General features: G+C 33.8%; 1 protein-coding gene across 1 annotated transcript; it reads left to right on the forward strand.

Moving 5' to 3' along the window:
• The first annotated feature begins 2,208 nt into the window (after positions 1-2,208).
• Positions 2,209-5,609, forward strand: LOC103569129 (homeobox protein goosecoid). Its single transcript, XM_008546254.1, has 3 exons — positions 2,209-2,752; positions 3,143-3,432; positions 5,415-5,609. The coding sequence occupies exons 1-3, from the start codon at positions 2,209-2,211 to the stop codon at positions 5,607-5,609; spliced, it is 1,029 nt and encodes a 342-aa protein (XP_008544476.1).
• Positions 5,610-17,826: the final 12,217 nt, after the last annotated feature.

A 17,826-nucleotide genomic window follows, 5' to 3' on the forward strand; every position in this document is an offset into this window, starting at 1 on the left:
AAAAATACAGTTCCATCTGACCCCAGTCTGTTTCATATTAAAAAAAAATATATAACATATATTAAAGAATAAAAGTACACTAGTAATATAGATTTAACAGCGTAGCCTCGGGGAATTATATACAAACATCACTATAGGATTTGTCTCTACTACAAACTGCCCTCCTTGTAAATAAAATATAAATAACAACAAACTAGTAATAATAATAATAATAATAACTCGACTGTATTATTTACAGTACTACCATTTTTCCCATAAAATTTACAAAAATATATATAGAAAGAAGCTAAGCTATCCGAGTTATAATTCGCGGACATCGAACAAAAGTACAAATCCCGTATCCGTAATCCTAATCCCCGAAGCTATCGATCTCGTTTCCATATGTCAAGCGAACGATTTACAAGGAGAAATTAAAATATGAATAAAATAAAAAAACAAACTCTTGATTAGAATAATTTTTTATCCATAATGAATGTAAAAATTAATCTGTAAAGTAATTGATGGATGTCGGAGGTGAATAAAATTCAAAAGCAAAAGCAACATTGAGTTCACATAATCGCGCTAGTTGTTGGTTGTTAGCTCGGATCAGTTTCGGTAAAAAAGACTGATCAGATGTTGTCCTCAACTCGATTTAACGCATTGTCGAGCTTTGCACATATATAACCAAGTAACCCCCGTGCAAACACAAATCTTTACGGACTAGGACTAGGATAGTCGAGCGATTAACGCCTGGATTAGGATCAACAGCGCACGCTACAGATTTTGACGATCAGTATTATAATACCTACATGTCCTGCCATGTTGTACCATGTGAATCTTGTACACATGCTCATCAAACAATTCTTTATTCTCTTCCATCACACACATACACACAACAGTACCTGGCCTTTTTACACACATCTTTAGACTCGCTCTCCCCCTTGGATCACAAACCGTTCTCCATTATCCATTATCGTCATATACCCCAAACTAGTCCGAAAATACTCGCTCTCAGCCTCTCATTTACGCTTATCCCTTCGTATTACATTAATACGCATTACCAACTGCCTTATTCTTATTTTAAATACCAACACCATTTTATAAGCTTGTCATTTTAATCATAATAACAACAATTATTGTTATTATTATTTAAATTATTTAAATTGCCGCGTGGTGGGCTGAAAGTAAAATCAAAGAATTTCGCTCTGAAGAACTGGGTTCGAGCCCATCGATGGCCGGAAAGTATAAGAATGTCATTTTATCAGCTGGGTTTTCTTTTTTCGTGATTTTCACATCAGTCCGACGAATATATGATACTGATACCTTATCAGATTATTCGGGCATAGCAAAAGTTAGAGTACTGGGTTCAGGATTTAAAGATAGAAAATTAAAAAAAAGTTTTTATAAAAATTCCAAACACGAATCCGTAAAATTAAATAAAATATTTATAAAATCTACTGATTAAAATCCAAAATTTTTGCCTCAATTTAGAATCTATATAAAAATTTATATGTATAAAAAAAATTAATTAATGGAGTAGTAATAAAAATGTAAGCGTTTATCATTATAAGCTATCGATTAAAGTTAGATCGCAAAGCAGCTAAAGCAGAGCAAAGCATCGCAGCCAAAGTTGAGCTGAGGTTCAGGTCTGTTGGACTCGCGGTCGGGCGCATCCGCGACGCGATGGGCGTGGCCCTAAAAAAGCCACGGCACGCCTATCGTCCAGTGGCGCTTCTCTCATCAGGGGTATTTTACCCCTGGATCCTCAACACACGCAAACCATTGTGGGGGTTCCCATAAAGGCTGTTTTGTCATCGCCACCACTGGGAGATCCACCGTTTGAGTACAAATTGCTTCTCTCTCAGAACAGCATCCTACATCTACTTCTACTACTACTTCTACTACTATTACTACTACTACTACTACCACTACTACTACTACTACCACTACTACTACTACTACTACTACTAGTGCTATTGTAATAAATACTGTAGTACGGTCACTCTCGCTGGTCTCTCGGCCCATCATTTATCATTCTAGATGTTGACAGACCACGTTAACGGAGCTTTTTTTTAACAGACCTGTCACAAGTTTTAATGGAATGGAACCAGACTCCAGTGCAGTGATAACGTAATTTTATTTGAAAAAGTGCAAGTGAAATAAATATTTCAAAAGTTTATTATTATTGTTGTTTTCATTATTATTTTTGTAAGACTGGAAATAGTTAACATGGTGGAAAGTTTATATGCCGGTGATTCACCAAGATCTAGATCTCCAATGACTGAACCCTCGTCGCCGCTACAAGACGCACCGGGAATTTCCGGCAATAATATTATTAACAATAATCATCAGCGTTTTCTTTATAATTACTCGCCTGATAGTGTCCAGCAGAAGCTGAAAACACTCGAACAAATAACGCAAAAAGATCATCATCATCATCATCACCGTGATCGTGATCGTGACCGCGAACGTGAACGCGAACGTCATGGATTTTTACGAAGAAGTCCAATGAGTGCGGAAGAGTCTTCGAGGTATCGTCAGCGAGAGATGTCATCGCGTCCCAGCTCATCGGCCGCACTGTCATCTCCTACTTCGCTGTTCACAATCGACAGTATTTTAGCACCTAGACCGACTGGTGGCAATTCTACCAGCACCAGCGGCGGTATTTCTGCTGGTCAAACAAATTCAGAGACCGTCGGCTCACCACCGCGGACTATTCATCCGCTTCAGCAGCAGCTTCATCATCTAGCTTTTACACCAGCTGATTTTTTAGGTAAATTTTTGTTTATTAAATTTAATATTCTCGCCTGATGCTTGGGGTTTCGAGTCATATTTTTTAAAAGCAAATTGCTCCTACGGGGATTGGGGTTTAATCCATAAGAAAAAAGTTTAGGGAAAAATATTTGATGCAAATCCCCAGTCGGGCGTCGCTCTGAGATTCTTTTCAGACTCGGAAAAGCGTAAAGAAACGCGTTTTTACTTTTATCTCATTCTTTTCCCACTCGGTTAAAATTTAAACGCGTCAATAATTTCAACGCGAAAGAAATGAAGGATAGAAAAAAAAAAAAAATTTTATTCTCCAAAGACTTATTTAATCTCGCGATAAAAATATTTTAACATCGAAAGCTTTTAAAGTATTACGTAATGTAAAATAATTTTTTAGCTGCTGCGTACCCAGGACTCTATCCAGGCGGTTATGTAGCCGCGATGGCAGCCGCCGGAGTGTCATTGCACAGCCAACCGGCTTTTTATCACACGACACATCCCTATCAGATGAACCCCAATGGCCCCGGAGTGGGCCCGATGACCAAACGTAAGCGCAGACATCGGACCATCTTCACGGAGGAGCAGCTAGAGCAGCTAGAGGCCACCTTCGACAAGACCCACTACCCCGATGTCCTTCTTCGCGAGCAACTGGCCCTGCAGGTCGACCTCAAGGAAGAAAGAATCGAGGTAAGTTTACTTTGAACTCGTTATTAAATCCAAAGTCGATCAGTATTTCTTTGCTCTTTCTGTCCAATAAATAATTCCTACTCAAACAGTCCAACCATCGACGACCAGTGGTCCCTCGTGTGCTCAGAAGCCTGCGACCTAAAGGCTCTCACCCTCAAGACTTTTTATTTTTTCTTTGTCTACATTCAAACTGACAAATTGCTTTTTTGTTTCTAACCCTCGGATCGGGTTTCGCTGGCTGACTAAACTCCTGAATAAAAACGGAAAATTTATCTCTATAACAAGTATCTTTTTATTAGAATACGGAAATCTGGGGCAAATTGGTTAGCCAAATTTTTGGTAAAAAAATTTTCAAGTATTTGTTATCTGAATTATTTTATTGAAAAATAAAAAAAGCTGAGACCAAATGCGTCGCTTAATTAAAACAGAAATTTTTTCATTTAATTTTTTTTACTACTTGTTGATTCATTAATTAAATTATCGACACGAGCTTTAAATCTCATTAAGGACAAAAAATTCAAAAAACAATTTTTTTTTAATTTTCCAACAATCGACCATTTTACCTGAGTCGCTTTTTCCGGTTTTCCATAAAATAATTCTGGTAGCGAACACGAAAAAAAAATTTTTTTACTGGAAATTGGTAGTGGCTGCGTTTCCTGAACTAATCAACTACTCCAGTTTTCTCTCAAAAATAGTGTCCATTTTACCCCAAGGTAATTAACATAAATATTTGTGATAAACATGATATGAGAATAAAAAAAATTTATCACCGTATTAAATTTGCACAATAAAAATAAGCAGATAAAGTAAAGTACGTTAATGTCAAAATCTCATTAAACTTAATGTACACAAGATTAAAAGCTACTACGCTAATTAAATATATATTTACTAAAATTCAATGTTGCAGCATAAATAATAAATATACTAAAGTTGTTTTGTTCAAATTAAATTGTTATGTCAAAAGCTGACAGTATTATGTTATTATGACCGCAACTAATTAATTAATTAAACACCTAATTGTCCGATGGATTAAATGTTTAAATTACATTACTACTAGATATAGACAGTAAAAATTTATTGGTAAATTTTAGTTAAGTTGTAGGTTTATATTTTTTTTTTTAAAATGCATTGTGTCTTTTTTCCTGACCCTCTGCGGCTTAACTCACTGATTTCGTTCCACCGCGCTCGAATGATTTACGAAAAGGGCGCGGTTGCTTTTCATACAAGCATCAACAACACACCCCTTGAATTCAATATATATAGTACAGGGTAAACACCTATTCGCTTTCAGTTTGTTCCAGTTGTGAAACTTAAATCAAGGATTCTCCTTATTCCTCTAAGTTCAACTTAATAATAATAATAATAATAATACTAGTAATAATACTAATAATAATGATGAAAAATTTAAGAATAAGAGTGAGATTAATGTCTTTGACGCGTCTTTTGGCAATGCGACAAATAAAACTTGATTTTTTAAAATCGTTTGAAATTTTTCAAGGAAATGATTTTAAAAAAATGTTAGAGAATATGTATATATATAAAATTATAACGACCACCCACATAGACATAGGCATTAAATCCTCTTGAAAAATAAGGTTTTAGATTTTAAAAAAACATATACCTGAGTGTGTACACCTGCCTCGCGCCTCGCGGTGTTTGCTAAGAATTATTAAATAAAATAAAGTAGAGATTGCTTTTGTAGTTTAACTTCGTTAGATAATACATAAGTTTGTAAATGAATTTAATTTTTAAATTATAATTTTTATCAGGGTTCAGATACTAAGATATTTTTTAAAAGTGGGGGGAGACATGATAATCTAAAGATATCGTAAGCAAGCTGCGTAAATTAGTTTTTTTTTTTTTTTAATTTTATTACGGAAAAATATTTCAAGTTTACTATCAGAAAAATTAGTAACGTAAAGAAAATTTTGAAATTTTTTCTGTGAAAATGAAATTAAAATTTTCTGAAATTTTTTTTTCAGGTTTGGTTCAAAAATCGTCGAGCCAAGTGGCGGAAACAGAAGCGCGAAGAACAGGAGCGACTGAGAAAACTTCAACTTGAGCAACGACAGCGCAGCGACGACAGTGTGGCCAATGCGATCAGAGTCCCTGGACACTTGAGTCTCAATGGTCAGCATGATCAGGACACTGACAGTTCAGACCTTGAGGTAGCGTAGTCTTGACTCCTCTCACCGCCACACCCGCCGATTAATTACTATCGAGCTCGTGATCTTTTTTTGTATAAAAAGTAAACAACAAATTATCCAAATAAAATAAAATAATAAAATGTTATAGCTAATTAAAGTAGATGATGATTTAAATAAAAAATATAATTATGTAAATAACTATAATGTACATACAGTAGTTATAAATCTGTAAATAATGCTTTAATGTGTAAAATAAATTATTGTGCGACAGCAATTAATCATAAAATCTCTTCTTATTTAATTTTATACAAAATAACTGACGTATTCAAATCCAAGTGCTGACTTAGATGCCAGGGATAAAAATTCATTTGACAGTTTACCAGCGGAAGTGTACCCCGAGTTAACAATTAGCTCTATAACAAACCGGAGACCGCCGATGACAAAGAATAGACTACAAGTTCGGCGCACCGTTAAGTTAACTTTGTTTCGGAGTAAGTACACACTCCCCGGGGCGAACTTGCTCTGGAATAAACTATAAGACGATTCCCGGTGCAAGTTTAATGGTCCCTCGTCGACAACCACCGGCAGTTTCACCAACACCAGCAACGACTACGAGAGCGGGTTTGATACCACGCTGAGTCTTAAAGACGCTCGACTTAAGTGGCCCCTAAACTTTATTATGTTGACTCATTCTTGGCCAAACAAATCCAACGGGTTCAATTATTCAGGTGACCAAAGACCTGACTTCTCTCTGAGAATCACTATCCTTCATTCTGAGCTATTCAACATCCATTGTCCTCAAGTTTGCTGCTGTAACAAACTTTGACACCCTGCTCATACATTACTAATAACAATAACAATACCCAGGAACGGAAACAAGAATATATATATATATACATCTACATGTATATAAGACCGTTGACTTGCTCTATTTAAATTCTCTATATTTATTTTTAAATGATAAATTTTTAAAAGTGTGTATTATAAGTTTAAGTAGCAATTTTTTTTATTTATTTTTTTTTTCGAGTTAATTTAAATAAAATAGAGAGAATGGTAGTCTAATTTTAAATTACCAGGTTGTTTGAGTGGCTTCAATTCTTAATTAATTCACTGGCGCTTTTTCTCTTTGTTCTGGCTTCATGTACCAACGTCTAAAACTCGGCAGTATTTATTTTCCGTCATGAGATTTTTTATAAACTTCAACAACTTTCCCTAGTTGCTAAGATTAATTGTTGGTACATTTTGTCCTCAACTATATTAATAAATTTATTAACAAAATACTAGACCACTCTATTCAACTTATGAATTATTATTATTGTTTGTTTACTCGGGAATTTTTTTCTTACCCCAGATATGTAATAAGGTTTCCTTTCTGGGTACATTATTTTCTGCATGCGGTATCGGAGATTGAACTGCAGCCATTTGCATGTAATAGAATCCAGTTTCCTTACTCTATTACATCACAAATCAAAAAAAGATCGTTTACATTCAATGATTTATTACATTTTATTATTTTTTTTTTTCTTACATTTATTTTTATTAAATTTCTTATTACTTTTTATCCCTCCGAAAGATTCGGTGTCGATTACTTTCAAAATTTCAATTGGATTAACGACGAATTGGCTACATTCGAGGGAATTGACGATCAGAATCAATACAGTGATGAATTTTGAAAAACTGGTTGCGCGAAGGAGATAAACTACACCGTCGCCGTAATTGAAAATTGGTGGACCGATCGAATTCGCATCTAGGATGTAATAAGAACCGCAGAATTTAAAAATACCTAGACAGGAATCTTCACAGGTCAATACACCGTGGGAGTACTTGAGGAACATCTGCTCAAGAATTTTCCATAAAGAATTTCTGGTATAGAGTCTTCCGTAAATTGCCGGCAGTACGTCTACTTCAAAGAGCATATCAGCAATTTTAAAATGCTTCGCTAACTGTCTGTCCCACGACAACTCGTGTGCTCTATCGTCATCGTTATTATTATTATTGTTATCATTGACAATGGAATTTCCCAATGCAGCGTCACTTTGAAGTCTGCTGCATGTGTAATATCGATCACCGCACATTACTACTGTATCCAGTGTCTTGGAACTCCAATATTCCGGCGCCATTATTCGTGACATCCCCGCGCAGACGAGATAACACGCATGAATCTGCTTCCCATGATTTTCTTCCGCGAATATATTACCCGTCGGATGAATTTCACCCCAGAGACTGAAGAGTTTCCGAGGCTCTTCTATATAATATTCGTGCCAGCGAGATTTTTTTTCACTCGATGCTGAAAATTTTGACCAAGTTATTCGATAATCACTTAGCCAACTCGGCTTTTCTATTCGTTCATTATCAGTATCCAATTCATTACTTAATTTATTTAGATTTAAGTCACATTCATCTATTTCTTTGGTTATTATTCTAGTTCTTGGTTTTGGTGGTTTTTTCTTAAGTAATTTAAGATTATTAATTTTAGCACAGTGATAAATTAATTCAAATATCTGAATTGTTATTGTATTTTCTTTTGAATTTTTTTCTTTATCTTCTAGATTTTCAACATTTTCTAAAATTTTCTCTTCATCTTTCGAATCATTTAATACTTCAGTATTTTCTAAATTACTTTCTTCATCTTTTAGATTTATTTCTTTATTTTCTGAATTTTCTTCTTCCTTTTCTAAATTTTTTTCTTCATCTTTTAAATTTTTATCTTCGTCTTCTAAATTTTTTTCTTGATCTTTTAAATTTTTATCTTTGTCTTCTAAATTTTTTTCTTCATCTTTTAAATTTTTTTCTTCTTCTTCTAATTTTTTTTCTTCATCTTTTAAATTTTTTTCTTCGTCTTCTAAATTATTTTCTTCATCTCCTAAATTTATTTCTTTATCTTCTAAATTTTCTTCTTCCTCTTTTGAATTATTTTCCTCAACTAACTTTTTTTCTTCATCATTTAAATTATCACCACCGCCGCTACTTTCTAACTCATTTTCCAAATTTTCTACCTCACTTTTAACCTCAGCCAAATTGTAATCCCCATCTCTGCTAATTTTCCCCACACCACCCCCTTTATAAGCATACGCCCTAATTAACAAAATCATCAAATGCCTTTTCAACGTCACCCTCGTACAAAACTTGACAATACAAGCCGCACCACTATCATCCCAAAACCCGAACCTGTCACAGCGATAAGGATTGTAAAGATACCAAAAATTACCATCGTTCCAAAAAGCCACCGAAAATCTACTGGTCCTAAACACACAATTTTTACAACTGTCCGATAGCTGATCAAACCACTTCTCGATATCTCTGCAGCATTCATGAACCGGCTCATCAGCTGAAGGTTCTTTAGGCTTTTCCCACCCAATTTCCGCGGTCATTTTCATCAACTCCGGCCTTTTCATTGCCCGTAATCTTGCAGATGGCTCCAAATATGTGAAACCAACGTCCTCGGTAATCATCGGAACGTCTTTCAACTCCTGTACCAGTTCCAGTTCCACGCTGTACTTGTAATTATAAACTACCACGTCATCTAAACGAAGCCGATGATTGATACTGAGACTCCCTACATGAATAAATAGCATCCATGCATGATCATAAATATAATCAACGTTACTGCTGGTAGCAAACTTATATCTAAACAATGATTGGAACAACTAATTAAAATAAATAAAGCAGAAGAGAAGAGAATAAAATATAAAAATGAAAACAACCTCAACTGAGTTTTAACCAGCAAAGCAACAAGGGCTTGATAAAAGCAAAACTTCCAGGTCTTCGTGCGTACCCTCGTTAATTCAATCAGATGCATCCCCTTGGTCCCTCTCAAACAGACCTGAGTGTACACGCGCTTATGATCATCACCCTCGGACTTAAGTTCACACGTTATGTAATCGCCGTCCACTAAACCTGGATGTTCTCCAGTCGATTGATCAACAATCTGGGTTTTTTTAAAGCTAACACTCGTTACCGGGACTCGTGCATGCCCAAGCTCTTTGCAAGTAACATAATCATCAATGTCAACATCATTTAAGTCAATATATTCCCCTTGTCCGTCTTCGATGACTTGGTCATGATACTGAAGACATGGCCAGCGGGTAGGCCACTCTCCAGTCCCTGTTATTTTTACTTCCGGGATTACTGGCGTGAAACTGGCCATGTCGACCTAAACAAAGATACATTTTTTTCCTCAAGCTTACTACTAATAATACAAATACTCTATTAAATTATTTTAAAGTGTTTAAGTATCCCTAGTACTTGAGGATCGGCTTTCATATTACGCCAGATACGAATTTTCTCATCGGTAGTCCTGAGGTTCGGCAGCTGCGCCCGTCTACTCAGATTTAAAATATTGAGCGGGTAACACTCGTACGGATACATCTCTTTGCCGGATTCTAAATCCCGAGGTAGTTCTGCTCTTCTACGTCTGCCAAATTTATCTTCCCGCTCCAGTTTTTTTTCCTTCTCGATATAACTTTATAAATATTTGTTTATTATTATTATTATTATTATTATTATTATTATTATTTATCATAATTAATTAATAAATTAATTTATTGTTTTATTACGAATTTAAATAAATTCTCCAAAGAGGTTGGCCCTCGCATGTCCATTTTTTTTTTCTAAGGGGATTGATTTCCTTTTTCTCAGGCAAAATTTCGGCAGCTTCAGGTTCGCTGTCTTGTTTAATATTTTCTTCTGACATTATTATTTTTTACGAGAATTTGACGTAAGTTGTAACCTAATGAATAATTGGGTTAATAAGAAAAAAAAAAACAAAAGAGGCTAAATTTGATTAAATTACTCGAGTACTTTGTAAGAGGAATTTAAAATTAGCTGACGTAGATGAAGCGTAGTGTGGATGTGTATTGAAGGGAATAGAAGGCCAAGCATCCCCGCAGAGTTGACTCGTGATTTTGTAATTATTTTCCCGGCGGGTACACGGCGCGAAGCCTTACGCTTGTTTTGTATGCCAATCTCGCGAGCTACCGATGAAGCCAATAGTGTGACGCAAGATTTTCTGGGTGTTTATAAAATTACGGAGATTCTGAGAGAAAATAACATCGATACCTTTCAAGAGCCGTATCCCGACTCACTTACTTTAAAAAAAAATATTTATTAAAGATGATAAAAATACTTGAGAAAATATTATTGGATCATACTTTAAATTGCTTCTACTTTTTTTAACAGCAAGTGTTTCTCAAAGATATATATCAAAAAGAGAGGGGTAAAATGGGCTATCTAAATTTTTTTTCAAAAATTTACTTAGATTTTTCACATATATATTTTTTTTCGTGATAAAAAGTAGAAGTTCAGAAAAAGTTTTTTAAAAATTTGATTATTTTTTCAAGCGGCCCATTTTGCCTGCATTAATTTTTTTTAATGACTAGGTCATACTGATATAAAATAATTATTTAGCGACTGTCGAAGCATAAAATTAATATTTTTCTCGAGGACCCATTTTGCCTCTCGTGACTTTATATATCTATAGTATATCAATGTAGCTGTGCAATGTAACTTTATATACTCGCACAACAATCCAATTAATTTTATTTTAATTAACAGTTGGCTGAGCGTATAGCACACCGATTATTATTGTTTCGACAGCCCGCGAGGTAAACTCTCGTTCATACTTAACCCCCTTTATTTTCATCTAGTCTCTCAATATCCGCCCTCTATAATTTACAAATTAATATTATTTGCCAAAAAATATATAAATATTAATATACAAATATATCCAAAAAAAAAAAAAAAAAAAAAAAAAAAAGATAAATAAATAATTTTAACTTTTCATAATTAAGTAATTAAATTAATAAATTTTCATCAAACATTTAAATGAGCAAAAAAATATGAGGGCAATAGAATCTTATCTGTGATTATAAAACAATGAAAGTGAGTTTACAAAGTACCCGGCAGCGTTTTTAATTATCCGACGTTAAATTCTTTATCTGTCTGAAACAATGCGGTTATGAACGGCTGCTACAGTGATGGTGGTGGCGGCAGTGTTTTCATACTAAACAAACTCAATGTTGATACGCGGTAATAGAATAATCTGGCAGCTGATTCCGGGGATATCGCTGCCGGGGATGGAAACCTACTCGATTCCTCTAGCTGCTGCACGCTTACATCCTAGTCGCCATCAGTTCTGTTCCACTCTGCTCTATATATATGTATACATATATACATACATAATAAATATATAGATACATGTGTGTAGTGCGCCTTCTAACCTTGGGCACGGATGAAAATCAACCCTCGCGGACTTTATGTATGCGAGTGCAACGCGCTCGACCGCAGCATCCTCGCTGTTTGCACATCCAATGTGCTCTACTCGGTACCTCTACATCATAATTATTATTTTTTTATTACCAACAGCTACCATAATGTCGCTGCTAAAAAATTTCCTTTATCACTTCATTATTAATTTTATACTTTTTATCATACATGTAATTTTTTTTAATACTTTACATCTCCATCAAATATAGAGATGCAAGATGGATTGAGACCTGGGTCCTTGTCAAATTTAAGTGCAGGCATGGCAGGTACACTGGTGAGTATGGCGAGAAGATAACCTAAGGCAGCTTAACACGTTTGGCCCTCGTGCTGCAGCTTAGAACACGTCCTTAGGGATTTAATTTATATTTGCTGGAAAGTTAATTTCGATTTGTTGATTTTTATAAAGATGAAAATTATTCCGTGATTTAAAGTCGCGGTTCAGTAGCTCTGCGAGTCCAGAGTCGGCAAATTTAATTATTTAAATTTTTAATTAAATGTTTCTAAAGATTTCTAAGACTTCTTGTGTAACAAAGTTGCGGAGTGAATGCGGAGCGGATAATTTGTAATTTATTTAAACCCCTCGGAGTAAACTTTCACAATTACTCGAATAAAATCTATAATTACTCCGAAGTATGAGTTGATATTTAAAGTCCTATGACTGCTATTTGTAGAAATAAAAATGAACGCAGTAAAAATTTCTCAGGCTAATTTCCTGTACTTATTAAAATTTAATAGAAAATATAATTTTAAAAAACAATAACTAATTTTAAAACATCAGTGACGATAAAAATAAATTTAAAATAATATATTAATTGGTAAACATCCTGCTGTCAAGACTGATCCTCAAATTACCAAAATTGATTATCATTTTAGCATGACAATATATACAAGGGGCTATAAAGATTGAGGAAGCATCTGACAGGAGTCAAATGAGATGAGGCGGTTAATAGCCCCGGGACAATGAGCTTGCGTGGGTCGTGACAAAGGCCTTATTTTAAAATAAAACCCCAGTGACAAAATAAAAGACCAAGCCAAGTAAAGAGAGATTGAGCAAAGCAATAGTGCTCTAGCTCGACTCTTCTCACTGTGACTGCGGCAACTCAACGCTACTCGAGATAATTGACCCGTCAGCAGCACGAGCCTCCGGCGCTATCATATCACCCCTTGGCTCGCTATCACCGCCTCCATCTCGTTCTGCTACGCCGTTTTCTTCCTTCCATATAATACAAGAGATTCACGCCCTAGCCCTAGCCCTAGTCCTCATACTGCCTCATCTTCAACACAAGTTCACTCGATTTCACAACAGATAAGGCTGCTTTTAATTCACAAAAGGCCCATGGCTAGATATCCCGATCCTATTCAAACATATATACATATATACATACGCTCACCTTTTTATTATCATCTATGCTCATAATTTTTTATTACACTCAACAATAAATTTAATGGACTCGCCCTTCAGATCTATTATTCCCGACTATTTGGTACCAAAACACAGTTTAGTCATCAAACCCAGTCTTCATACACTAAATAGTCTAACCTATAGTTCTATATATGTATATAGAAGTATAGGTAAGCAATAGCTATAAGGTTGAAGGTCCTACCTCAACATCTGGTAATCCAGCTAACACGATGCAGGATCCGGTAATGCGACTCGACGCGTGAAATCCCCGTGAGCTGTACATAGTATATAGATTGATAGGATAGGGTGGTAGATTTACTTGGTTCCTTCCTCACTCCTTACCTCCCTTACTCTCTCTCCCTCTTATTGATGCTTACTCACTGGCATATACTACCCCTAGATGTCTCGAAGATGTTGATGCTATTGCCGTTCCTTGCTTACCCTTACGGCCTAATGCCGACTTGGTTAAATCCGCTCCAACTGTAGCCATGTACAAAATATATGTACATATCTATATGTATATGTATATGTGTGATGAAATACTATCGGAAATGAAAAATGTCGTTTGTTCAGCGAAAGAAAAATTTTTTTTCATCTCAATGGAAAAATATTTAGGATTCAAGATGAAATATACCAACGAATGAAACCTTGCATGCGTAACACGGATTTTCTTTAGTTATTATTATTGAAAATATGAATTTTAACTGTGATTTAAAGTGTGCGTAGGTTTTAATACTCAGATAAAAGATTTAAAATATATATGTATGTACTGTAAAAAAAAGGTGTAAGTCCACGATATTCTGGTGTAAAGGCGGTGTTGAGTTTAATTCCAAAAACAGTGTTAAAATAATATCGGCAAAAATGACATTTTATTAGAAGTGAATTTTTTTTTTTTTTATTAAAATTAATGATAATTTATTAATTTTTTAAAAATATTATTATTATTTTTTTTTTATTTGTACTCAGATCCTCATACTGCAATTAGAGAAAATTGACTCCGCGTGTACACCGTTTTTGACAGTATATATATATGTATATTTTTTTTTTATCGATATAAAATAAATATTGAGTTTTTATAATTTAATGTGAGTGTGAAGTCGACGTATAAATAAAAGCTTATTTTTTTCCTAGTAATTTTTGTGGATGTCAGATATAAGAAGCGTATATATATATATTTATATATATATATAACAGGTTGAGGTTTTATGGGTATGTACATATTATGGTTATTATTATTGTTATTATATGGCTGCATAAGTTGTATAGTAAGTTGTGAGAGTGAGAGATTTGTTGGAAATTCAATGATCAAACAAGAGTTTAAACTTTTTATTGTAGATCTATACTAAAAATCCAACAAAACTCCGGGTTATTTCTTATCGCGAAGCCTGGAGCGAGAAAGGAAAACCTGTAGTGCACTGTATATAATTAAACTTCCGCCAGAGTTTTTTGTCGGCGATTTTACAGGTTGTTTAGTATGATAATCTTCCGTAAATTGTTGTATCAACAGAATCATAATAAAAAATATTAATTTTAATCTAATGGAAATAAACAGAATAAAGCTGAGAAAAATACTCGGCTCAAACACTTGAGTGTTTAAATAAAATATGAATTTTTATTTTTATGGTATTTTTTTTTTTAAATTACCAGATAAATAACTTGTATCTTAGACTTTATTGTGTTAAAATACATACAAATATACCAACAAAACTAAATAAATAAATTTATATATATTTGATTTAATTTTTGGTATATCCGTAATAGAACACTTATGAGATTTCTCTCAATAAATTTAAATTTTCAATTTATCAGTTAAAAATTTAAAAATATTTTCAGAGAAAAAATATTTTTTTTTTTAATTAGATGTTACGTTAAAGCTTATGATCAATATATTCTTATATATTCTATGTTTAAAAATTTCGGAAAATTCTAATAGCGATGAAATTTTTTTTTAAATTTATGTCGGGATTGGGCTTTTTACTTTTTCTTAAAAAAAAAAAATTAATTTAATGTATTAACTGTTCAGATATTTTGAATGCACACCCTCTGAGGCTGAGGTGTGCAAAATATTAAATAAATAAAAAAAATATATTTAAATAAATTCCGGAATTTTTTAGATGATTAAATTGATTAAATGACAACTAGCGAATAATACTATCGAATATTGACTATTGAATATATTTTGGAGAGACTGATAAAGCATCAACACGATTATCTATCGCGCAGGATATATTTATGTATAATGCTGATATATTTGCTGTAAAATCATCCCTCAAACACTGGGTATATTATAATATAAAATCCCCTTTGACGTACGCCTCGACTGGTCCATCCCCATGAAGGCACCGGGAATCAGCGAATCGTCCAGGTAAATGACGAGCAGAGAGTAACTGGCAATTTATCCCCTCTGTGGATGAATCCAGTTGCGCGATCCTCCCGATGCCAAGGTAGCGTTTGAGCTTTGCCGTAGGTAGTGATATACCTAGGGTTGAGTATATATATATGAAGCAGAAAATAGTATTCGTGGGACATTTGAATGTATTTGTACTGTAGGGGTGAGCACGAGAAAATCAGGGCCACGCCCACTACCCTCAGCGGACGACCAATCGACGCGCGGACGACATGAACGGGCGCTCTAGCTGTCACTGCTACGGGGTGGCTTTACTATTGGGTGACGGGTGATGTAAGCTGAGAATCTGACGCTTTAAAACATCCTACGTTTCACCTGGAGACTCTCGGGTGTCCTGGGCGACGCCTTATAATGCAACATTGTCATTTATAATCATAATCATAATAATAAAAGCATAACATACAATATCCTTTTTTTTTTTTTTTTTAATATTATTTGCTTACGTAAATAATTAGCGATAAACTTCTTTGTGTCTATAATAATTAAAACCGGTTTCATTAAATATGTATTAGGCATAAAAAATTTTTTTATGAAATTCTATTCAAAATTTCTTTTTTATAAAAATTTAATTAAATCCTTTAAATAAGTATTGTTATTTTTTTTTAATTTTTTTTTTTTTTGTGAAAAAAATTTAAATTTTATTAATTTTAAATGAGTAATTAAATAAATTTTTTAATGCGATTAAAAGATAAACAGATTAATAAAAAATTAAATAGTAAAAAAAATGTAACTCGTTATAATATAAAATTTATAATTTACCAGTGAAATAAAAAGCTTGTGATATGTGAGGTATTTCAATATATATATATAATGCAGCGTAAAAAAAATCCGAGAAAATTGAATGGGGGTAGGATTTGCGAGAAAGATTCGCAGCAGTGACATTAATAAAATCTCTAACACGGCTTCGTACCGACGATTCTAACACCCTACACTTTCCGTCTGTCAATTCATATATATATATATATATATATATATATATATATATATATATATATATATATATATATATTAATATGACTCTCTAGAGCTTCACGTAAATGATACACGGTCTGATGAGTCCGTGGGTCCTTTGATTTCCCCATCTCGACAGGTAGAGTAATACAAGTATACTGTAGTAGTCAGTAGTAATTGTAATAGTAGTAGTAACAGTACCACCGTCAGTGATATAAAACCTACTCCTTCTCTACACTACACACAGAATCACAGCAAGTTATAACAGGCAATTCTACAAATGTATGATCCCCCGAGCGTTTGGTACTTTTTAGTCAGATGTTAACACGCGTGCAAGAGTATAATTCAGTACAATTTGAATTTGCCATGCGGCTTATCTATTTTCGTTTGATCTGTTGACACAAAGCAAAAGAGTTTTATTAAAACGAGATAAGCTTGTATGCTTTTTGGCTGATGATACTCCATGATGATTTTTACGCAAATATCACTATATACTTAGTAATGTAATTAAAATTATTATTTTTTATCCACTCGTCATTTTCAATTATTTTTGTGCGCAAAAAAACCACTTATTAATATTATATATAAATGTAAAAATGTGTGATAAATATAGCGGAGTTTAATGTTAAATTAACATGTGTAATCGATGAAAAATAATTAAATAAAAATATAGGACGCGGTATTATACAAAATATATAAAATTGCATTATACGCAGCCTGAGGATAGATATGGTAAATATATAAACGCGATACCCATGTATGTGGGCTGAAGGGTAGTAGGGGTTTGACTGTTCATAAATATATATATATATATAAGAGAGTCGGGTTGATAACGCGGGCGTTAACACAAAGGGGTCGGCGTGGAACCGCAAGCAAGACGACATAATTGCGTTGTCAGTGACAGTCTCCTGCGGCAATGCATATCATCCAGAATGCTCTTTCGCACGTGTTATACAATGCATACACAGCTACTTTGTAGATTCATATACAAGATAATATGTCACAGTCAGCTTGTTATGATTTAAGCCAAATGTTAACTCGAAATCCTTATTATTACCTCAATAATGCAAACCGAAAATTTAATTTATCCCCGTTTTATATAAATTAACAAAAAAATATATACTATTATTATTATTGACGGTTAAAATTTTTCGAGTGAACGCAGGTTAAATACCTGCTGAAAAAAACTCCAGCTCCAAGTAACGAAGTGTATTCGGATTTAA

Source organism: Microplitis demolitor, chromosome 1 (assembly GCF_026212275.2).
Source record: "Microplitis demolitor isolate Queensland-Clemson2020A chromosome 1, iyMicDemo2.1a, whole genome shotgun sequence".
Classification (NCBI taxonomy): Eukaryota; Metazoa; Arthropoda; class Insecta; order Hymenoptera; family Braconidae; genus Microplitis; species Microplitis demolitor.

What these genes read in the sequence shown, in the direction of transcription:
- LOC103569129 (XM_008546254.1), top strand. Translation starts at nt 2,209, where the DNA reads ATGGTGGAAAGTTTATATGCCGGTGATTCACCAAGATCTAGATCTCCA. An exon ending in TACACCAGCTGATTTTTTAG is followed by an intron (nt 2,753 to 3,142) that starts GTAAATTTTTGT and finishes ATAATTTTTTAG; the next exon opens with CTGCTGCGTACCCAGGACTC. An exon ending in TCAAGGAAGAAAGAATCGAG is followed by an intron (nt 3,433 to 5,414) that starts GTAAGTTTACTT and finishes TTTTTTTTTCAG; the next exon opens with GTTTGGTTCAAAAATCGTCG.